Genomic DNA, 25,192 nt, shown 5'->3' on the forward strand with positions numbered 1-25,192 from the left:
GTTTGTAACTTTAGAACATAAATAAAACTGCCAGACACTATAAACCTTGGGATAGCATTAGCTTCAAATTAGGAATTATTTCTATTTTAAAAATGTGTTATACATGTACCTGAAAATGTATGACAAGTAGTAGTGGAAATAATTTCAAGATATACAAATAAATGGGCAAACCAATTTGTTGGATTCAAGAATATATAAAAAACTGCACATGCAAAGCAAGACAGCTATTTTAAAGTACCATTCAAAAACTAATATGGACGTTAGAAATAACACTTTACAAAACTGCACCTTAAGAATACTGAGTGTTGTGCAATCTGCTTACCTCCAAAGTTCCCTGATATAAATGTGCTTCTCATTTTTCTCATTTTCTGTGTCTTTTGCTCTCTCCAGCATCCTGACAACTTCTATCTGAACTTTCTGCCTCTCTGCCTGGTGCTCCTCTTTTTGCAACATCAACTCTCTGATCTGATCTGGAGTTTTTGTGTCTGCAATCTGGCTTGTAATTTCTGTGTCTACGATCTGACCTGCAGGTTTTGTATCTGCTATCTGACCTTCAGTTTTTGTGCCTTTGATCTGGCTTGCACTTTTACTGTCTGCAATCTGACCTGCAGGTTTTGTGCCTGTAATCTGACCTGCAGTTTTTGTGCCTGCGATCTGGCTTGCACTTCTTGTGTTTGCGATCTGACCTGTAGTTTTGGTGTCTGCAATCTGACCTGCAGGCTTTGTGTCTCTGATCTGACCTCCAGTTTTTGTGCCTGCAATCTGGCTTGCACTTTTTGTGTTTGCGATCTGACCTGCAGGTTTTGTATCTGCTATCTGACCTTCAGTTTTTGTGCCTTTGATCTGGCTTGCACTTTTACTGTCTACAATCTGACCTGCAGGTTTTGTGTCTGTGATCTGAACTGCAGTTTTTGTGCCTGCTATCTGGCTTGCACTTCTTGTGTTTGCGATCTGACCTGTAGTTTTGGTGTCTGCAATCTGACCTGCAGGCTTTGTGTCTCTGATCTGACCTCCAGTTTTTGTGCCTGCGATCTGGCTTGCACTTTCTGTGTCTACGATCTGACCTGCAGATTTTGTGTCTGGAATCTGACCTTCAGTTTTTGTGCCTTTGATCTGGCTTGCACTTTTGCTGTCTGCAATCTGACCTGCAGGTTTTGTGTCTGTAATCTGACCTGCAGTTTCTGTGCCTGCAATCTGGCTTGCACTTTCTGTGTTTGTGATCTGACTTGTAGTTTTGGTGTCTGCAATCTGACCTGCAGGCTTTGTGTCTCTGATCTGACCTCTAGTTTTTGTGCCTGAGATCTGGCTTGCACTTTTTGTGTTTGCGATCTGACCTGCTGGTTTTTTGTCTGCTATCTGACCTTCAGTTTTTGTGCCTTTGATCTGGCTTGCACTTTTACTGTCTGTGATCTGACCTGCAGGTTTTGTGTCTGTGATCTGACCTGCAGTTTTTGTGCCTGCGATCTGGCTTGCACTTCTTGTGTTTGCGATCTGACTTGTAGTTTTGGTGTCTGCAATCTGACCTGCAGGCTTTGTGCCTCTGATCTGACCTCCAGTTTTTGTGCCTGCGATCTGGCTTGCACTTTTTGTGTTTGCGATCTGACCTGCAGGTTTTGTATCTGCTATCTGACCTTCAGTTTTTGTGCCTTTGATCTGGCTTGCACTTTTACTATCTACAATCTGACCTGCAGGTTTTGTGTCTGTAATCTGACATGCAGTTTTAGTGCCTGCAATCTGGCTTGCACTTTCTGTGTTTGCGATCTGACCTGTAGTTTTGGTGTCTGCAATCTGACCTGCAGGCTTTGTGTCTCTGATCTGACCTCTAGTTTTTGTGCCTGCAATCTGGCTTGCACTTTTTGTGTTTGCGATCTGACCTGCTGGTTTTTTGTCTGCTATCTGACCTTCAGTTTTTGTGCCTTTGATCTGGCTTGCACTTTTACTGTCTGTGATCTGACCTGCAGGTTTTGTGTCTGTGATCTGACCTGCAGTTTTTGTGCCTGCGATCTGGCTTGCACTTTCTGTGTTTGCGATCTGACCTGTAGTTTTGGTGTCTGCAATCTGACCTGCAGGCTTTGTGTCTCTGATCTGACCTTCAGTTTTTGTGCCTGCGATCTGGCTTGCACTTTTTACGTCTGTGATCTGAACTGTAGTTTTGGTGACTGCAATCTGACCTGCACTTTTTGTGTCAGTTTTACCTTCAGACAGGACTTTCTTAATCTGGAATGAGCAAAATCTAATTATTTCTACATGCACCTTGATTGTATAGTCAACATTGAAGCATTACTTCCCTAAAAGTTCTAATGGAATTCACTTGCTTATTACTACATGGTACAATGAAAGTTAATTAAAGGAGCACTACTGCACATTTTCAAAATTTTACTTTGCTTTATAGAAATTAAGCTTGTGTTCCATAAAAAAGACTAAAATTGTGTTTAAAGATGGTCATCTAAAAATACAGGTTGTTGACACATAATATGGTCATGTGACAAATCAAAATGATGATCTAACATACAAACAGTGTAAGTGGATGTTTATGCTATCATATTAATGTGATAATAAAATACTATCTAATGATATCCCACATGAATTGAAAGAGTTTTGATACAAAGTAATGTATCCTCCTTTGAGTAAACCAGTTTTATACACAGTTTTAGAGCTGTGGATAAAGCCAGTAATTTCTTGTGCAATGGGATCTTAGGGGTCATCTCAAAGTGTTACAAACTGAATATTTATGTTAACGCATCTCTCTCTCATGGAATAAAATAATATTTATCTATATCATAAACACACACTACACCCATTAGTTCACCCATAGTGAAAGTTTAGTGTTAATAAGTGAAGCTGTATAGGAGTTTCAGCATGACATAGATGTACAAAGTAAATCCCACATACCACTCTCTTATTAACATGAAAGTACAAGGAAATATTTTGAACAGGTTGCAACTCTTGACTACTTTTCAAGATATAAAGTGAATTTTATTGGGGTTAATGAAAAATACTTTTACAGAAAAAAAGTATGGCATACCAGGCTAACATTAAAATAAAAGTAAAAATTTCACCCCTCTGAATTAAATAACATAGGGTAATAGAAAACATTTCTGGTTTGAAAGAAAATCAAAGGTGCCCCACTCCCCCTCTGCCAAAATAAACGATTGGTCCCTTAGGAGATAGATTACAATTCTCCACAGACACAGGCTTTTGCAGAAAATGAAAAACATTTTTGTAAAGTTCTCTCACATTATCAGAAAGGACATATGAAAATTAATAATGTATGATAATGTACATGTCGTGTCTCACTATCCTCATATTCTTGGCCTATTTCACAAATGTGTTTATGTGAAAGAGTTCTTTGGAACCAAAATATGTCATTTTGAACTGTTGGATACTCATTTTCAAAAAGAAATCTTCTGAAAAGTATCATATCTGCATGTATGTTCTCTTTAATACATTATTAACCCAATGCCACTTTAGCTGTATGCACAGAACATTGATGAATATTATACTACAATGATGGCTAAGATGCACATACTCAAGCACCCAAAAATTTCACATGTGTAACACATGGGTGGATGGTAATAGCATGCAAAATAACCCTCTTAAAATCTACAATTTTAATTTTTGAAGTTTAAACAAAACCGCCTAAGAAGAGTTCCATGAATTACATTGTACACTCATCTCATGCCCTTTTCCGTACCAACTACTTGACCATAGTGTTATGTATATTTGATTTGATTATATCTGATTTAATATATATTTATTCTGATTTAATTGTTTGTCAGTTTGTTTTTAAAATTATTTTTCATTATATGATATTGTAATGTAAATTTATTCACTAGAGATGATACTTTTTTCATAAAATAGTTTGACCATGACTGTTCATTTTATAAACACCAGGTGTTGATCTAAATCCTGACCTTGATTCAAAATTTGTAGCAACCACATAAACAAGTATTATTTTAATTTTAAAATAATTGGCTGTTCTCGAGGTTATGATGGGACTATGTGTTTAAGATGTAAACAATTTTGTAATTTTGTATTTCTTAGAGTTAAATGATTGGTTTTTGTCAGGGACAAACTGGGTGGACGTGATCTTTAACAAGTACCTAATTTCTATAAGCTTCTAGAACATGATTATGTGACCCCTTGTTTACGTTTTCGGAGATGATATAACATCTGGTTTGGAGAGTTATTCTCAGCTGCAGTTGGGCATTCTCTTGCACTGGAAGTTGTATGTTTTCCTGTTTGGAGTTATTTCAAATTACTTGGATTCAAAAGGATTAATTTTGTTATCTTTCTGGTAAATACGTGTGCTGATGTGAAATTGTTAAACGAGGACAGTTTTTTATAAATATTTATTCAAATATCCGAAACCGGAGTGATAATTATTGTTTCTACAAGGAACTGTAGACTTCACCTCTACAGACTGTAGCATACGTTATCATCTTCCATAATGGATTCTTCATCGGGATTTGAACTTGAAATCATTAGAACATTTTGTTATTAGGACTTCAAAAATTTTATTCGTGAATTATTCTTGGATTATTTTTGGATTTGATTCTTAAAACCTTAAGTTCATATTTTTTAACTTTTACAGAATTTTCCAGGGAAATAAATTATTATTGTATTTTCATAGCTTGTTGTTTTCATTCTTTCTTGTGTTACTGTTTATTCGAGCCTAAACACATGAGATAAGAATAGATCTATAAACCTGTCAGTTGCATAATAAGGAGTGGAGCTACTTAAAAATTTCATCAAAATATATTAAGTGGTAAAAAAGAGGTTAAAGTTTAATTTAGTTGCTTACAAATCATCCTCCAGAAAATGTACAAAATAAAAACAATTACATTTCCCCCTTGCCTTGCTGTGAACTTATCCTAGTGCAGGAGTGCCTTTGTAATGGCATGCGAAGCAATCTCGAGTCAAGATATATGCAGAATTTCATCAAATCTCTCCAACCATCAAAACGTTATCGGTTGAACAAGCAAATATTAACAGAAGGAGGAACTGATATAGTGTTAGCAATCAAAAGTCATGTAATAAATTAATAAGACACTTCTGTTCTTGCTTACGCTTTGAGAAATGACTTTTAAAAAATTCTGTATATATATATATATATATATATATATATATATATATATATATATATACTTCGTAATATTTTCAACAACTTCAGAGCTACTGCCTGGATACAAAAACTGAAAACCTTAACATTCAAATATAACCAACAAAGTGGTATATGAAACACTGGATATGCACATGTTCAATTTCAACTCACTAAATATGGATCTTTAGTTCAAGACTTGGCAAGAAATATATTAATACTGGCATGTGATTGTAACTTTATGGGTATTTAAGACAATGGTTATGACTCCATGGTCTTAAACTATGTAACAGAAAGAAGCAAAACCATGTTTATTAAAATTAACAACTAAATTTATTTCTGAGAGACTAAGTAAAAAACAAAGAGGAACTTGCAGTATGGTGAATTAAATCCAAAATAATCCAGGTCCAAAAATATGGAGTTTTCTGAATAAATTCCAATACTGAAAGTGCTGATGTAATTGAAGATAGCTTGCAGTCCAAAACTGATTTCCATACCAGAAAATCATAATCTGCTTCAGATTAGCATACACTGGTTACATTTAAAGTAATGTATTTACGTATATATGATCATCACATCACCACTAAAATTGATACCAGGGCACAAACATTCTTTTGCAATACTTCCAGCTTCCACTTTCAAAGGAAAATTTACAAAACAGCATTTTACTTTGATTATTAATGCATTGTTTTGAAACAAACATGTGAGGGGGAATGTCTTGAAATGAATGCCATGCAAAATGAAACTTGCTTTCTGGGCCTGTTTAGGCAAAAGAACAGATTCTAAAGCAACTATTTCACATGAAACAGTCCCTGGTGGGCACAGTAAATATTTAGATTCTCCAACATCTGGGATGTTGAAACAGTGACAGGTGAACAGACAGCTCCTTCATTTAGAAAGCAATGGGTATGTACTCCTTCCTTAGTTATAACAAAGTTCTGACTAGCTGTTTTGATAGTTAACAGTACATGTTTATATTGATTGACATGTTATACTTTGAAATATTGAAATGCAACAAACAACCATTTACTAAGATATGCTTGGAGCCAGAAGCTCCATTACTAAATGCTGAAATACTCTTTGGCTATTTTATTTCTGATGAGCCAAATTATGTTTTTGTATGGCATTCTGTTTCGTGTCTTTCATTGCAAATGAAATATAGCTTATAACAGTGTTCAGTACTCTAGTTTATCGACTTGTGTCTGCTTCATAAATTTTCTGCAATGATTCCTATCCTTTGGAACAGAACTTTAATATGATGCGAAACTAACAGTGGTATTTGATCAATATGATCATAGGGCACCTATATTCCAGTAACGCTTGTAATGTAAGTAAGAAATAAATTTATTATAATACAGCTTAAAAATATTTAGGCATGGATAGATGAATCAACAGACAATTTTATGGACTTGTTAGTAAGACAACCTCTACCTTTTGCCAAGGACACATCAAAAGTAAAATCACTACTACTATTTAAAGTATCTTTTCTACAAAACAAGAACACAGCTGTACAACTAATTTTGGTTTTCACCATATACAAACTCATAAAATACATATTTTACCATCTGCTATAAAAGCATATTTGAGCACAAATTACATGTGATAAGGGATAAGAAGCTAGAAACCATAAGACTATGTGTTGCAATTCCCCAGTGTTAGTCAAGAAGATCCCAATTTTTTTAATGGAAAATACTGAATCTCTGCATCAATAGATCCAACCAACAGATTTCAAGAACTGTGAATATATAACCTTTCTGAACAACTTATGTCGACTTGAAAGGCACAAAGCAAACATGAATAGTGTTATGTATATTTAATATGCATTGCTTGTTAGTTTTTTGAGCTTTTTATTTCATTATATGCAGTTAATAATGTGACATTGTATGTTTAACGTGACTGTGTCCCAAATCAAGTTAATTTTCTACCTGACCGGAATTATCGATTTTGGGTTTTAGTGAACATGTTTATCTCAATTTGTGTCTTGGATTATGAAAATTCCCCATGAATTGCTATCTATATTATAAATTTAGAAATAGACTTCTAACTATAACTAAGATATTGTCTTCTAAACACTATGAACCTTATAGATGCTAATTTTCCATTAGGTAACATTGTTTTTAGAAAATGCAAAGAAGAGGACTATAAAATCTTGTCTCTGGAAAAATATTTATTCATGCTGTAAGACATTACCAGAATCAGTAGTATTATTGTTGTGACCAGATATTCATTTGGGCTGAAATTGTATTTATTCAAATTATTTAATTCAAGTGATTCTTCTCTGGAAATGCAAACATATCATTCTTGGATAGAGACTTGAATTTATACTGAAAATTCAAATAAGGATATATTCTTGGACTGTAGTAGTGTGATCCAACAAAAGAATGTTGGTACATCACCACGACATGGGCCACCAAAGGCACATCAATGCTTTTACCTTTGGATTTAATTTGGATTTCCACTTAAGTTTATTCAGTATTTAATCCATTAAATTTACAAGTCCTTGTGTCTGTAATTCAAGGATTATTTGGTATTTAATACGCAGTACCCTAAGTTCCTTTGTTACATTTATATTTTTTTATTCTAGGAAAATAAATTATTCATTGAATTTTACAAACCTGTCGCTTCTCACTCTTTTCTCTTACTTATTTTAAAACTATGGAGTCATAATAATAGTGTCTGACTTCAAAGTCAAACTGTTACTCCTCAGCTGGTGCATGATGTTAACAACTGATGAACAAAGTAACCTGTTTCAAGAAAATCACTTCATTAGTGACAATAATGACCAATGATATACAAACTGCAGAAAGAACTATTACACACATGACATTATGCAACATGTACTTTATCACATGTGTATGCTTTAAATAGCATGTCATTCATTTGCAGCCTCTGTTAGTCATTATTATTAATCTTATAATTTAATTTCATTCTAAACAATTTTGTGTATTTGAAATACCTGATATTTAGTCAAGATGGTAAACTTAAATATGATGTCTTCTTGATACAAACTGATTTCAAATCTTATACAGAGAATGAATGAAAAAGCAATAACTATCTTACGTGAAAATCATATGCATTTATGATAAAATAGGGCTTTCATTTTTTTTTACTTGTTCACTACATTCAATAATTTGTTTCAAATTGAATCTCAGAAATATATAAATGAAAAAGTACCACTTGATATAGAACAGTATGTACATTTATACATGTCTGTTTGCTTCCAAGTAAATGTAGTTGACACTGGGATGTACTTGATTATATTTCCCTTCATCCCTATAAACATATAATGCTAAATATGATATGTAGCGCACCTTCCCATTAGACAAGTATATTACGTCTCAATTATTGATCTCAAGTGGCTTCGGGTGTGTAGATTAGCAATGAAAGTGTTATAGATGAATAGAAAGACCTAATATTGTAGACAACTGGTGCATTCAAGCAACAAATAAGAGTGCTGGGTGTGGTTCAGAAGCTGTAACTCTTGCAAGCAGAATAAGTAAATCCCAATTTATATCGCCAGGAGTGTAAGATTGCACAGCAAAGATAATTCTAAAATTATATCTGTATCTAATCTAGTTGAATTTCTTTGACTTTGGGTAGCCTAATCAGTTTGAATCATGGGTATGAAGGGCATGACTCACAGAATGCTGGTGGTTGAAACTTGAAGTCTGGTTTGTTCTTTCGCTGTCTTCTGTATCATCAATGCTTGATCTTTGTGCAAAATATGGCTGACCTGCAACAAATTCATAATTTACTTATGGTGTAAATTGTATATTATACAGTGTTTGCACTATGATTTGAAACAGAAAGTAAACATTATTGGAATAGGTGACAAACAAAAACCATTTTCAAAAATGTAATAAAGAATCTATGGCAAAAGAAGCCTGCAGACCAGTCATTATGGACTGTGGATTGCTCTGGCAGCCAGCTTTTGTTACAAACACTAATGCTGATACAATTAATTTTTCCACAAAATATATGTGCTTTGATGCATGTAAGGACTGATTTGAAACAAAGTGGACTTGTCTAAATAAAGAACACTCCTCCTAAAGGCTGATCTTTAAATAATAATGATCAAGAGATTTAAATAAGACATAATGACAAATAAGATTTAAATAATAACAAAGTCAAATTTCAATGAACTTAAAGACTGATCAACTGATTGATAAATGTAGTTAAATATCTGATATTTCTTCAAATTGGCACATCAACACATATAAGCTTTTAATTTTACCATCTAATCAGCCTGGATCCTCATTAATATATATCACTCTTCCCCATACTCAAACCTGTCTGATATCTTGATAGTTTTCACTGCAAGTCTTGTCAAAGTCTGCTGAGAAATATGGTCTACAAAGCTCAACCGATCAGATACAAGGTCTCCTCAATATTATTCATGGATGCCACTATAAAACAAACACATCCAAGACCTTGATGATATCAACATATATACAAAATCGGACAAGAAATATGACGACTAGATTGTTTATTATCTCAGACAATCTGATGCATGATCACCACATCAATATATGTCAATTTTGCTCAGAATCTACATCTCAAGAGATAGTGATGATAAAAATTTCTGAACTAGATCTGAACAACATCTGATCAGAAATGTTGTTTCTAGAGTGTCTACAATCTCAGCCATTCCAGTTCACCTCATCAGTATGCATGATGTCACACATAAATGAACGCAACCAAAATGTTTACGATATAAGCTTACAAGTCAAATGTGATCAAAATCTCATCTGAAATATAACCTAGTGAATGTTCACAAGCTCAGCCAATCTGATGCAAAATCAACAAATTAATGTACATGGATCTTGTTCAGTAGTGAACTTGTCTACAATCTTGATCATTGTTACATAACTGTGTGTATTAAAAATACCTTTGAATTATGTATCAACAAAAATGTAGATCGGTGTTTCGGCGATGTAGTGCTACCCACAGAGTATGGCTTTAGTCTTGGTGATTTCAAAATAGTCATTTCAATTCACACACTGCAGTTCACAAAAACAAAGCAGAATGGGTGTGTATGTGTGTGGGCGAGGAGCATTGTAACATACTTGGTTCAAATATGAGTGATCCTGTGGCTTTGGGTTATTTCAGAACAATGGAATGCACTACAGAACCCTCACTCACTAGAGTTGATGACGTCCTTAAAGCAGTGACCATATATATATTTCTCACCCATGCGACAGAGAAAGCTACTTGTTTTGCTAACCCTACTTTTCTTGTCTCAGTCAAGTCATCTCAGTCCAGTCGCCTCAGTCAAGGTGTCCACGTGCTCAGGACTACTTTTAAAAAAAGAAACCCTTCTTGTCTTCTGATGTGCCTTACGTAGTTGTACTAAAATCAAACAACAACAACAACAGCAACAAATATATAACAAAAACATAGTAACTTAAGTTCAATAGATCTTTGAGAACACACCATACAAAACATTTCGAGAGATACAAAGACAAATGCATATGATGTCAAACTTTTTGGTATGATGCTTGTTCGTTCCACACAGCATGGTCAATTTTATCCTATATGCAGGCCTAGCTCAGTACATTTTCAAATCAGCATCATTAAATGTAGTTAAAGCTACCTAACTAGTTTTAATATTTCATGTGAAACAAATTATATACTGTTAGCTACATTTAATGACGCTGACCTGAATATGACTGTGCTACAGATAGGATAAAATTCTCAATGCTGTGTGAAATGAACAATATAACAGAAAACACTGATCCATGCATATAGACTATAGACCTATACACGTCATAGCCTCACAACTCTCTTAACAACTACGGAAAACTTAGTAACAGCCAGAAAACTGTTATATAAAACATGCTTTTTCTTTTTTTGTTAAGCATCTCCACTGTGGCCCGGTTGAATCAAAAACATGCCTACAATATTTAATGACAAATAATACACTTACCAGCCAGAATGAATTATTTATCCATCAGCACATTAATCCATAAGCAAATTTCACTGTAGCACTTGCCATATTTCCAGGACAGAAAAATAAATATTAAAATAATCCATGAACTTGAAAGTTTAGCACATGGTTATCCACTAGAGTCCGTTTCTGGAGGGTCTATTATACAAGGGGGTAAATTTACAATCAATATCAAGGACAGCACAAGTATGTCACACACAGTTTCACCTCTTCCAAAGAAAAGAATAGTTATATAAGATAGTGACACAGATCTCTAATTACCCATGAATAATCTAAAGAAAGATGTTACTCTTCGTTACAGCTTGTACTAAGTATAACTACAGTAGAGCTGAGTAGCCAATATCGTTTTATTATTTACAATATAACTTTCAAAATTGGAACTGATGAAAATAAAACAGTTTCTTGTAATAAATAATTATTATTTATTGTCAATTTCATATAACATCCACATATTAAATGTGATAATACCTCATTATTATGCAACGTTTTATGTTGTTATTTTTCTTTGCTCACTCGTTTAAACTGTGTACTTCGGATGCAACGGTCACACCATAGCCCTCATTAACATATTTATATTCATGCACCGCATGTACACATTGGATGTGAACACTAGCGCAGAATTCTTTTTACTTTAAATAATCTACGTTGGGGTTTGGGCCGAGACAAGGAAATCCCAGTTGCGGGTTTATAATATATGTCTCCCCACTTGGGCAAGCCTTGTGGGGAGACAAATAACATAAACCCTTGACTGGGATTTCCTTGTCTCAGCCCAAACCCCAGCATAGATTATATATGTCTGCATTGAAACAATATACAACTCTTTTTGAAAGGTGATTATTAGACTTTTCCTTACTCAGAGCATAAATATTTCTAAGTAAGGCAAATTTTAATAATCAAAAATATTGTAGAGCAAAGAAGCGATCCTTTTCAGTTGTATCCATTTTAAAGGGTTAAAACTAAACCAACATTACCAGATTACAGAAATGTCATTAATTTATCAAACTGTTAAGCTGATATCTTGGAATGAAAGACAGGAAGAAAATAAATGGACGAGAAGAGTTCTTCATCATATGTGGCAATTCTTTGTTTAGTCTTTAAATTTGTGGTTTGGGGAAATAAAGAAATCCACACAAATTGGTACGTCATGCAAGCTAGTAATACTACAATATTTTGTTTGTTGGACATGATTAATCAAACAGCCAGTTCATGTTCTTTTCATTTCTGACCTCAGTTTATTAATTTGTTAGAGAAAGGATGTTTTTAGCATCCTAAAAATGGTTGCAATGCAACAGTAGTATGTAATGTATTAATGCTACTAAAATATACAAATACCATTTAATGCCGTCTTTCTCTGTGAATTGTATTTGTTGTGTTAGTGTGAACAGGCCTGTGATATACCATATACATTGCCAATGCAAGCCCCAGTCAACATATTGATCACGAACACGATGCATCATTTCACATTGTTAATTTGTCTCACCACAATTCTTTCACAACAAAAAAATACACTTAACTGGTCCTAGGCATTATGAATTATTCTAAATAAAATGTATGGAAGTCAAATGATACCAAAGCTACAGCAGCATGAATGTAACTTGAACTGAATTTAATCACTTATATCAATGTAATGTTGGTGGTAGTTACTTCTGTATGCATCAAAACACAAATTGGGGATAAAACAAAATAAACTTATGAAGGACAAAAAGCCCTTTACACCTAAATGAACTTATGTAAATGTATTATGATCCAATGCAACAAAAAGCCACAATGTAAAATGTATTTTTATATTTCTGTCTCAATGTACAGTTTATTTATTTTAATACATCCTTATTTACTGTTACGTGGCCAATCTGGTATTTGATACAAATGTTCAGTTTGTGTTTTCGTACTGCACACCTATAATTTCAATATCATATATTTAGCCAGGAACTAGTTTACAACTTGAAATATTCCATAATAGACTACTTATAAACTATTTGGAATTATTTATTGATATAATCTGTATACTATTGTGTGCCATTTCAAAAATGTCTACACAGCTTTTAATTTTAAAAAAACAGTCATGTGTGTACAAACTGGAACTGGTGAAAATGGCCAAATTCTCTGCTTGACAGAATGCAGACTAATTGGAGTTAGTTCCGGTTGACAACAATATTTTGTACAGAATGATTCACGATGAGTTCTCAGAAGAAGCTAGCATGCAAAAAAACACCAAACTTGACAGACAGCCCAACTTTTGCTGCTGAAATCTTACTTTAAAAATAAAAATAACAGAAACACAAAGTAAGAAAGACTCAGGAAGTAATGTCAAATTTCAAGGTTACAAATGCCATCTTGTTTGGAGAAAATGGAAATTATCAACATTACTTCTTTTAATAAGATAATAATATATGCAAAGAACATAAACTTCTAAACCATACGCTTACTTATCTCCTTCCAAAATGCATCATTGTAGACACAGAGAGGAGACATTCCACAATGTAAATCATCTAAAATACCATAAAGTCAAAAAACAAAATTGAATTCATACTTTCAAAATATGGTATATAGAATTTATCATTTTCTAAGCATGTGGTGGAACTTTCAATCTGTCCATTTATATTACTGAGGGTTCAAATTTGTTGAATAGATCTGAAAAAAACTTGTGTAGACACTTACAGCACAAAGGTGGAGCAACGTTAGAGAGCAATACAAATTTCCTTACGTCTAGACCACATGTAAGAAACAGACTGAATCTTCCTTTTGGTAAAACAAGTGCTTAAATTGTCACTTTGAAGTTAAATGCATCAGTAATTTATTGTAAAGAAAACCTAAAAAGCACAAGAGTTTGAAAGTACACTGAATTAATGAGCTTTCATTATAACTGAATGTATTAAACTGCTATTTTATTTAAGTTTGTCTTGAAATTAAGTTTGGCTTCATTATGTTGGATGCAATAAAAAGGACATGTTTACTATAAATTATGTTTCTCTGAAAATATTTAATGAAAGTTATTAATGCTAGGAATTAATTCTGCTGTTAATCCTGTTACCTCCAAAATCTCACAGACTTAAAATATCTCTGTCTTATACTTTGTGCAGACAATCGGAATCAAATCTTACAGACTGCCATTACGGATCACTGCCATCTCACCTCTGTCTGCGTGGGTTCGAGTTTCGGGTTCGGCCAATGTGGTTCGTGAAAAAGCTTGCCAGTAGCTTTTTGTGGGTCGGTGGTTCTTTCCAGGGTTTTCCCGGGGTTCTTCCTCCACCATTAATACTGGCTGCCATGTATAGCCTATCGTGTGCAGAAAAAGGGCATTAAACCCAACACCACCAACAACAGATTACCTCCCTTTATGGACTAGGTGTTACTCCTTATACTGCATATAGCCCGATTAAAGTTTTAGCACTCTCAGATATAGGATGTCTGCATTGTAGGGAAGGGTGTGATAAATTTAGAATAATGTGATTGGGTAAGTTTTCTATAATAATATAAGTTAATAAGATAAGTTACTATAAAAATTTCCTTCCTAAGTCAGATACATTGCCCATTCACAATAACATTAGGAGAACAGGTAAGTGGAGGAAAATATGTTTCCAACCTCTACCTCTGTCGGTCATAAGAAACTCTCCTAATCATAGTTAATACAACTGAATATACAAATATATACATGTGTGACTCAATACTCTATGGGTTCCTGCACTTGACAAATAATTACTAACAAACGTTTTCTCAGGTGAATCTAGAAAACTTTGATCATTCTCAACAATGTGGTTGTGCCAGAGGTGGAATGGCATGGTGCAAATAGAAAGTGGACAATGTGGACTGGGCTTGACAGAGAACTTTTTCTTTATGTATTTAACTGAGATATTGCAATGAAAAGCAAGTGGAGATATGTCATGTTTTCCTGGCTTTAGTGACAGGAAAGCCTCTGATGTCCGGCCAGATAGTCGTTGCCTTTTTCAGACAGATTCAAGAGCATACGCCAGGTCCTGTAACATTGCCTCTCTTGAAAGATCACTCAATGAGAGGAGTCTTAAAGTTATTTTCTGCTTTCTGGCCAGTAGACTGAAGCCAGTTCTTAGCAATAAAACTTGTCTGTGTCATTAAAACAAATGAACCATTCGAACAATTGTAGGTAGTCAATAATAACAAAGCTAGCAGGAAGCACATCTTGTATGACAGCTGCTTCACAAGGACAGTGGAGAAAAGGCATGAACTTTGAAGACTTGCACCATGACAAAGAGCATAAAGATTCCACCTGAGGAACAGGGTCATCTAGACAGGTCAGGAAAAATTCAAGTGAGTCAACAAGTCAAACAGAAACTTACTGTGGCCAATGTAAAGCTGTCAATGATGTATAAATGTGTTGAAAAATCATGAAGAAATATCTGTTGTTACTGGTGCTAGCATTTTGCTTTCAAATAAAAAATTAAAGATATTAGCAAGCTGGAGAATGGAGGCTGCCAGTGGCTTGATGTCATTTGCACAATGCCTGTCACAAAAACACACCATTTCCACTCTTAAGCTTTCAGCGTGGGGATTTCTAGTTGTTGATTTCCTCGTGCAACTAAAGATTTAAAGTGTTTTTCTGTGCAAGACATGCCAGATAAAAGCCACTTGAGAAGTTGATTTTCCGGGGATGGTTGAAAGATTGCCAACCACAGCTGCTTAAGAAGTTTGGGGTCACAAGAATTTGTCTTGACACATCTGTTGCTAAGTCTAGCAAATCACTGACCTATGGCTTGTCCAATCCGAGAGGAGCAATATGTACTGTCATGCAATCTGTAATCCTGATTTTCTGCATTAACATCAGAATCAAAACTGATAAAGTGTTCTCTTTTGGTGCCCATCTGCACCCACAACCTCACAAACTTGCATCTGAGCAGACTGTAAAAACTGTTTCTGGGGCTTATACACAGAATTCCATATGCTAGCCAATCTAAATTCTGCCAATGAAATACAAGTTTTCTCTGAGATCCGTATCTGCTTATCCATTGGGAAAGAAATCTGTTTCTACACATTTGACACAAAAACAAACAAGATTTATAAAGACGAGGAACTCCAATACAATTCTGGGAGAGGACTAGAGCTTGTTTGTCCATATTTACTATCCACCCTAAACTTCAAATGTGCCAAATATGTGCATCATGTGAAGCAAAATGGACATTACCGAAGGCTATGTGACCTGTATCAAAAAGAGGAAAAGGTGGTGACAAGCTGACTTCCAAAACAAATCCTTATTATTACTTTGATGGATGATCTTATCTGATACATGATCAGCAATTTATACATTCTTCAAACATTTGTGTACAACTCAGCAGGACAGATGAACATTTATAGTCACAACAACTGAAGCCTTGACTTTACATGCTGTGCTTGTAAGTGTCGCAGAATAAAAACCGAGTGGGTCTTTGGACTAAACGAACAAGACAAACACAATGTGAGAAAGATAGAAATTTATGAATGAATTAATAAAGATAAATATATAAGGTAAAAATACAATGAATCTCTCACGCTCTGAACATACGATTTACTGAAATCACTCTACACAACATTCATACATCAAAAATAAACCAAAAATATTAAATCAAAACGAAGTACAGATCCAAGAAACCTCATGGACTGCACATACACTTCAAACAGTATTTTACACAATAAGAGATTCACATAATCTCGAATATGAATTATATTAAGATTCAAAATAATCTTATGAACATAACGAAGATTCAAAATAATCTTATGTATATAAAAAAATGCAAAGGAACAACAATTGATCCACACGTATGCTTCTAGACCCCTTGTACAGTCGCACGATTCCTTGGGTTGGTCCTTACTCTTATCGACCGCTCGCACTCTTTATGAATCCACCACGAGTACAGTCATACGTTACACGTACAGACAGCATACAGCACTTTTTCTAATTTGCTACGTCTACGTCCGTGGCACAGACATACGTACATACATGCATACGTATCGACAGCACATAGCATTAAATGTTCTGGAAACTCCAGATAGCTCAAAGCAACTTCAGACGGCTTCGGACAGCTTCAGAAAACTCTAGTCATATTCACAGTCACATTGACAATCACAATTCATAGACACAATCACAGCGACAGTCACATTCAGCTACAATAACAGTCAGAATCAGCTACAAACACAGTCAGCTACAAACACAGTCAGAATCAGCTTCAAACACGGTCAGCTTCAAACATAGTCAGCTACAATAAAACCAAATTGGTCATAATAATAGTTTCTGTATAATCTCTAGATATATGATAATACTTTAAGCTCTAACTGACTTGTAATTCAATCCTTTAAATCTGCACTGTAATAAATGCATTATTACACAATAAGACATTACAAACCGAATAAGCTTTGCATATCAAATGAAAATGTAAATTTAACACTTACCCCTATGGCTGGAGAACAATGGAGAGTGTATACTCCTTGACGTGATTCAAAAATGACCAATGTGGTTTTAGAAATTAGTCTTACTTAAATCCATAGAAGAGTGAGTACAAGTCAGGGTAGAATACCCGTGCATATCATGTTAGTCATGTTACCTCGTCACAAGTAATCTCTGTGGCTAGATGCATGTTAATACAGTTACTTACCTGGAAAAACACATTCACCCTAGATAATGTTGTACGCATGTACAATGAGAAATAGTCGAATTGTTTTAAGACAAAACCAAGTTATTTCTTAGCCTAATTCTGTGACAATACCTCCCCCCTAAGAGAAAATAAATGTACACATTTTTTTTAAACCCTCACAGAATGAAAGAATTATAACTACTAACAATATGTTAAACTATTTACACCGGTAATACTGCAATCTGGATTTTCTATACTGGGTAAAAATTTATCCAAATTTCCAATCATGCCCTACTCAAGTAGTCTGCCCCTTTATTTTCAACTCCTCTTATTGCCTCTACACGGAAGCGATAGGGTTGTAGTGTCAGCGTCCAAGGCATCAATCGAGCGTTAGCGACCTTGGCCTTGTTTAAATACAATAGGTGTTGGTGATCAGTCTCGAGAACGAAATCCCTCCCAAAGAGATATGCATGATACTTCCCAATTCCCTACACTACGGCCAAACACTGTTTCTCAATAACTGAATAGATTTTTTCCCTGGGTAGCAATTGTCTACTCGAGTAAGCTACGGGTAACTTATTATCTTGCTCTTGCAGTAAAACTGCTCCCAACCCAGTTTCAGAAGCATCTGTTCTTAAAATAAAGGGTTTGCTAACATCTGGCATTTTTAATATAGGTGCACTGATTAGTTTCTCTTTCAGCGCGCAAAAAGCTCTATCCTGTGGCAGTCCCCACTCTACTTTGTTGGGTTGCCCCTTCTTTGTCAGATCAGACAGTGGGCTAGCAATAGCTTCAAAGTTTGGTATAAACTTTTTATAAAACCCTACTAGACCTAGAAACGAACGAACTTGCGTTTTGTTGTCCGGTTTAGGTGCGTTCCTAATCTCTTCCACTTGTTTGGGGTGAGGTTTCAACTGACCCAAACCACTGACCCTATGACCCAAACAATATAAATCTGTATAGCCAATACTGCATTTAGTGGGTCACACTGTGAGGTTCACTCTGCGGAGTCTATCGAAGAGTTCCCCCAAGATGGACACGTGCTCACTCCAAGTATTCGTGTACAAAAATATGTCATCTACAAAGCTATCAACGCTTGCTAAACCTCTTAGCAACTTCCGTATCAAACGACAACAGGTGGCACTGGCACCTACTAACCCGAATGGCATTACCTTGAATTGATATAATCCTTTCTGGGTCGCAAATGCTGTCAATGTAAGGGACTCTTGAAAATGGGAACCTGCCAATATCCCTTGGACAGATCTAATTTGGAAATCCATCGGCTGCCTGACAACTTCGCAAATAGACAATCCATATCTGGCATTGGTTCCGCATCGAACAACGTGATTTTATTTAACTGTCGAAAGTCAATACAGAATCGGTTTGTCCCATCTTTTTTTTCTGACTAGCACTACAGGAGAAGAATATGGCAAGTTGGAGGGTTCAATCACCCCCAGATCTAACAATTTACTCACCTCTTGTCCACAGCTTCTCGTGCATTGTATGGTACCGGATAACCTTTGATTCTAATGGGGTCAGATGTATTCAGTTTAATTTTGAGGTCTACTAAGGTTGTACAACCTGGTCTGTCGGTGAATACATCCGAGTATTTAACCAAAAGTGCATTAATTTGTTGACAATGGTCTTTGGTCAACTCTGCACTCACATCGACTTGATCTACCCCTTCTCTTGCAACACCCAAGGGATACTCAAGGAAAACCTTGTGTTCTAATTCTCCCAAGTTGTCGTCGATGACTGCCGTACAAATGACATTCAAGACCCCTTTTTCTACATTGTCGCTCTGTCTCTTGATGTACACTTTAAGCATGTTAGCATGGAATGTCTTTAAATTACCGTCTATGTCAATTTTATAGTCCATGTCATTCTTCACCTCTTTAACTTCGTAGGGACCTTTCCACTGGACTAGTAACTTATTTGTGCTAGTAGGAAGAAGCAATAAAACTTGATCTCCTACAAGAAATTTCCTATTTCGCGCTCTGCGGTTATAATACTTGGTATATCTGCGTCCCGATTTCATTAATTCGTCTCGTACCATCTGGCATGTACTTTCCAGTTTCTCTCGCAGATCTAACACGTACTGGTATGTAGTTTTTATTTCCTCGCTCGCGACGTCACCTGTCCATAGTTCGCATAGTATCCGCATCGGGCCTCGAACTGTTCTTCCGTACAGCAATTTGAAGGGTGAAAACCCTAAACTTTCTTGTGGTACTTCACGGTACGCGAACAGAACTGCATTCAAATAGCGGTCCCAGTCTTGCGGACATTCCGCGCACATCTTTTGTAGCATACTTTTTAGGGTACCATTAAATTTCTCTACCAGTCCATTGCACATCGGATGGTATGGGGTAGTGTTTAGCTGTTTGATTGATAACAGCCTACTTATTTCACCCATGAGGTCGGAGGTGAATTGAGCACCACAATCCGTAAGGATTTCTTCTGGCACCCCTACCCTACTGAAGATGTCAACCAATGCTTCAGCCACCCATTCCGTTTCAATAGTTGGTAATGCTACAGCTTCAGGAGATCTGGTTGCGTAATCCACAAGAGTAAGAATATACAGGTTCTTCCTTTCGGTAACTGGTTGTATTGGGCCTACAATATCCACTGCCACTCTTTCAAACGGTGTATCTATTAATGGCATCTGTCCCAAGGGCACCCTTGTAACCCTTCCCTTACATACGGTTTTCTGGCATACATCACAAGACCTACAGAACCGTGTGACATCGCCATTAACACCAGGCCAGTAGAATTCAGCGACTACTCTACTGGTGGTCTTCGCCTTACCTAGGTGTCCTGCCATGCTAGACTCATGGGCCACCCTAAGTACTTGAGATCTGTATCTCTGGGGTACGACCACTTGCCAATACCTCTTACCCTCCGGAGTGATAAACTCCCTATGAATTAGCCCATTCCTACGAACGAATCTTGAGCTGTCCCCACCCTTGCAGTGTCTAATTGCACTGGACGCGATTTTCTCAATAACAGTTTTGATGGATTCGTTACGTTCTTGTTCTCGTTTGAATCCATCACGCAAAATTCCGGAGATCGACTCAGGGACTATTAATTTCTGAAACGCGTTTTTCTCTCGCCTGGTTTGCGCTCGCGTTTCGACTTCCTGGGCCAAAGGTATCCTGAAGTCTGACATGGTTGGAAGACAGGAACGTTCAACATTACCAATCGTCAGATCGTAAATAGGGTTTTCCATACAAAGGGCATTAAAGTTCCGGTTAGGAAAGGTGTTTCTACCGTGATCCTTGCTAAAGGAATGCGACCGATGGTTTGATCAAGTAACATACATGGGGACTCCCACCCGAGCATTTGGTTATCCTGCACGAGACTACATTTGATCACTACAGCCGTGCAACCAGTGTCACGTAATGCTACGACTTCTCGACCGTTCAGGGAAACTTCTCGCGGTTGGTACTCACACTTCGGGAAAAAGACACGTGCCAAGTGTATGAATACCTGGTTCTACCTGCACCATATTACCAGATATACTTTTACTCTGTATAGCCACGGCTACCTTATGCATAAGTCCCTTTCTTTTAGGACATTTAGCTTGAATATGACCCCATTCCTTACACAAGAAACATTGTATACCCTGATGACCTATATCCCTAACTGACCTACTTGCCTCAGCTGATTTCACAAGCTCCCTAGGCATCGGTCTCGTAGATTTGTTTCCAGACTTAAAATCTTTTGAAACCACGTTCTGGGTTCCCCCATGAGCCTCGGCATAGAAATCGGCTTGTTTAGCCATATCCTGTACATTCGAATAGATTTTCTCTTTCAGAAACTGACTTAGTTCCCGCCCAACTGTGTTCAACAATTGATCTCTGAGCAAGAAATCAGTCAACCCTTCAAATGTTTTCACCGTTTTGCCGCATTCAATCCACTGCTGAAAATAGTTCGCTATTCTAACGATGAACAGATCAAAGGTTTCTCCCTTCTCGGGCTTGCTATACCTGAACTTTTTACGAAAACCCTGTTCAGTCAGCTCTTACCTTTTTAGAAGTGCTTCCTTCAGGACGTCGTATTTGAACACATCGTCTCTAGGAAGTCACGAGTACACATCCAGCGCTTTACCTTTTAATAAAGCACTGAGATGCAGTGCCCAGTCATTTCGATTCCACTTCTGGTTCTCAGCATACCGCTCAAACCGATGAAGATAACTATCCATGTTATCTTTTTCATCGTCAAAGGGGGTTAGTTTGGACCCTTTAATTTACTAGAGGCAGAATCGTGTTCTCCTTTTCTAGCTGTTGCTAACTCTACCTTACCTTCATTATCTCGTTGCCTTAATCTTTCTTCTACCTCCAAAGCTTCTAACCTTGCTTGTTTTTCTAACTCTATCTTCTCCCTCTCAGCTCCCCTTTCCCACTCTATCCTTTCCCTTTTGGCCTGTTTTTCTAACTCTATCTTTTCCTTCTCAAATTCTGCCCGCCTTTCCTCTGTTTCCCTTTTTTCCCTTTCAAGTTGTTTGGTCATTTCCATCTCCTTTACCCTTTCATCCCTCTCCTGGGCTTGTTCTTCTCTTTCTAATTCCCTCGCCCTTACCATTTCATCCCTCTCCCTTACCCTTTCATCCCTCTCCCGGGCTTGTTCTTCCTTAATAAATTCCCTTAAACTTTCTCTCTCATACCCAAAATCTTTGCCTAAGGTGACCAAGTCCTTAAGTGATGACCAAGTCTTTTAGGAATGACATGATTAATAGTAACAAAACAAATTTAATTTTACAAAAGAAACTATTCCTATTGAAGGCAACCAAAACAAAAATGAATATGTATTTATACTAGATCCACAGACGTAGAACTACTAAACAAAATAAACATCTATTTGATGATTATCTTGTCAAGAAGGTCACACTTGAATATAAACAATAAGTGTTTACTTTCACAAACAATATGATGACGATTCACTCAATCCAAAGATCCCACTTCTGACACCACTGTCGCAGAATTGCAACCGAGTGGGTCTTTGGACTAAATGAATAAGACAAACACAATGTGAGAAAGATGGAAATTTATGAATGAATTAATAAAGATAAATATATAATGTAAAAATACAATGAATCTCTCATGCTCTGAACATACGATTTACTCAAATCACTCTACACAACATTCATACATCGAAAATAAACCAAAAATATTAAATCAAAATGAAGTACAGATCCAAGAAACCACATGGACTGCACATACACTTCAAACAGTATTTTATACAATAAGAGATTCACATAATCTCGAATATGAATTCTATTAAGATTCAAAATAATCTTAAGAACACAACTAAGATTCAAAATAATCTTATGAACATAACAAAGATTCAAAATAATCTTATGGATAAAAAAGATGCAATGGAACAACAACTGATCCAAATGTATGCTTCTAGACCCCTTGTACAGTCGCACGATTCCTTGGGTTGGTCCTTACTCTTATCGACCGCTCGCACTCTTTATGAATCCACCACGAGTACAGTCATACGTTACACGTACAGACAGCATACAGCACTTTTTCTAATTTGCTACGTCTACGTCCGTGGCACATACATACATACATACATACATACATACATACGTATCGACAGCACATAGCATTAAATGTTCTGGAAACTCCAGATAGCTCTAAGCAACTTTAGACAGCTACGGACAGCTTCAGACCGCTCTAGTCATATTCACAGTCACATTGACAATCACACTTCATAGACACAATCACAGCGACAGTCACATTTAGCTACAACAACAGTCAGAATCAGCTACAAACACAGTCAGCTACAAACACAGTCGGAATCAGCTTCAAACACAGTCAGCTACAAACACAGTCAGCTACAATAAAACCAAATTGGTCATAATAATAGTTTCTGTATAATCTCTAGATATATGATAACACTTTAAACTCTAACTGACTTATAACTCAATCCTTTAATAAATGCATTATTATGCGATAAGACACTACAAACCGAATAAGCTTCGCATATCAAATGAAAATGTAAATTTAACACTTATCCCTATGGCTGGAGAACAATGGAGAGTGTATATTCCTTGACGTGATCCAAAAATGACCAGTGTGGTTTTAGAAATTGGTCTTACTTAAATCCATAGAAGAGTGAGTACAAGTCAGGGTAGAATACCCATACATATCATGTTAGTCATGTTACCTCGTCACAAGTAATCTCTGTGGCTAGGTACATGTTAATACAGTCACTTACCTGGAAAAAACACATTCACCCTAGATAACGTTGTAACGCAAGTACAACGAGAAATAGTCGAATTGTTTTAAGACAAAACCAAGTTATTTCTTTGCCTAATTCTGTGACAGTAAGTTGCAGTGAGGAACATTCCATGCATGTACTGTAGAATTCCAAATATTTTCTATAGGGCAGCCTTAGAACTCAATTCAGTAATTTCCATGCTAGGATCAGAATTATCTAAAGGCTCTAAGTCAGGATTCTCTGTGAGCTGAGTTTTATCATTCTCCTGTGCATATGTCCCACCATATGTCATATCATAATGCGAAGACAAAATCTTAATGTCGGATTTGTAAGGGTGCAGAAGGCAGTTTTGAGACATGATGGATAGATTGTGTACTAAATTGCTATTCTGGCATGGACAAATGCATTGGTCGAGATGACATAGACCACTGGGTTGGAACAGACGGTCAGCTTGGCTGGAAAGACTGCTGAACTTGTGAGTGTTGCACAAGAATTACAGTTATAACTGAGTTAGTATGATGGCCCAAACTTATTCTGAATTGCTGGCCAGTTGAATAACTGCATGCGACATCATCACTGATGGTACAGATAAACGATGTTTCAAAACTGAAACTATACTATGTGTAATGTGTTCAGACAGCAAGAGAAGTGTAACAACAGCTGGGCTACAAATATGTTACTGTGATAAACCTGTTGTCCAGCAGTTGGATTGGTGGGTCAACTGCCAGGGTGCCAATATATCACTACAAAAAAAAAAACCCACATGGGCAGGGTCCACTGGCAAAATTGTAAAAGACTAACATAAATCTGGCTTTGTCATCTATATCATTCATTGACGGGAAGTTGGGCATGTACTCAGTGGCTTGCCTAGACCTATAAGATGAGATTTCACCATACTCGTTTGTCAGCATTCCTGTCTACAAAGTTTTGTGAATAATATTGATCATTCTAGACTCAATATCACTGCCCTCCGCTCACAGACAGCACAACTTGTAGGTGTAGAATGGCATATGAAAAGAGAATGTTTTCCACAACCTTAAATCTTCTCCACTCCTTGTATTTAATAACCATGTTCTTGCAGACATTCAGTAAATAAAAGAACAAAACACACCAGGTGTAATTATAAGGTAAGCTAATGTCTATAGAATATCCAAATTATGTGAATGCACATTTCCATTGACGTCCTAAATCAACAATAGTCGCTAAGTCAAAGCATAAAATGACTGATCAAATCTACTAGGACAGAATTGAAACAGTAATGAAAAATATACCTATAATAAGATACATGTATGATACGTATAATATATTTTGCTTTGAACAGACTAACCCAATATACCT

General features: G+C 36.2%; 1 protein-coding gene across 1 annotated transcript in view; it reads right to left on the reverse strand.

Annotated features, from left to right (window-relative positions):
- Positions 1-25,192, reverse strand: part of LOC149770127 (uncharacterized) — a 39,512-nt gene that overhangs the window by 7,350 nt on the left and 6,970 nt on the right. Inside the window, exons 4-5 of the mRNA XM_089949353.1 lie at positions 8,743-8,834; positions 323-2,217 (exon numbers count right to left, since the gene is read on the reverse strand). Coding sequence (XP_089805479.1) covers positions 323-2,217; positions 8,743-8,834 — 1,987 coding nt within the window. The remainder of the gene's footprint in view (positions 1-322; positions 2,218-8,742; positions 8,835-25,192) is intronic.

The sequence above is a fragment of the Sinohyriopsis cumingii genome, unplaced genomic scaffold (genome assembly GCF_028554795.1).
Source record: "Sinohyriopsis cumingii isolate HCF-2022 unplaced genomic scaffold, ASM2855479v2 utg002675l, whole genome shotgun sequence".
NCBI classification, from domain to species: Eukaryota; Metazoa; Mollusca; class Bivalvia; order Unionida; family Unionidae; genus Sinohyriopsis; species Sinohyriopsis cumingii.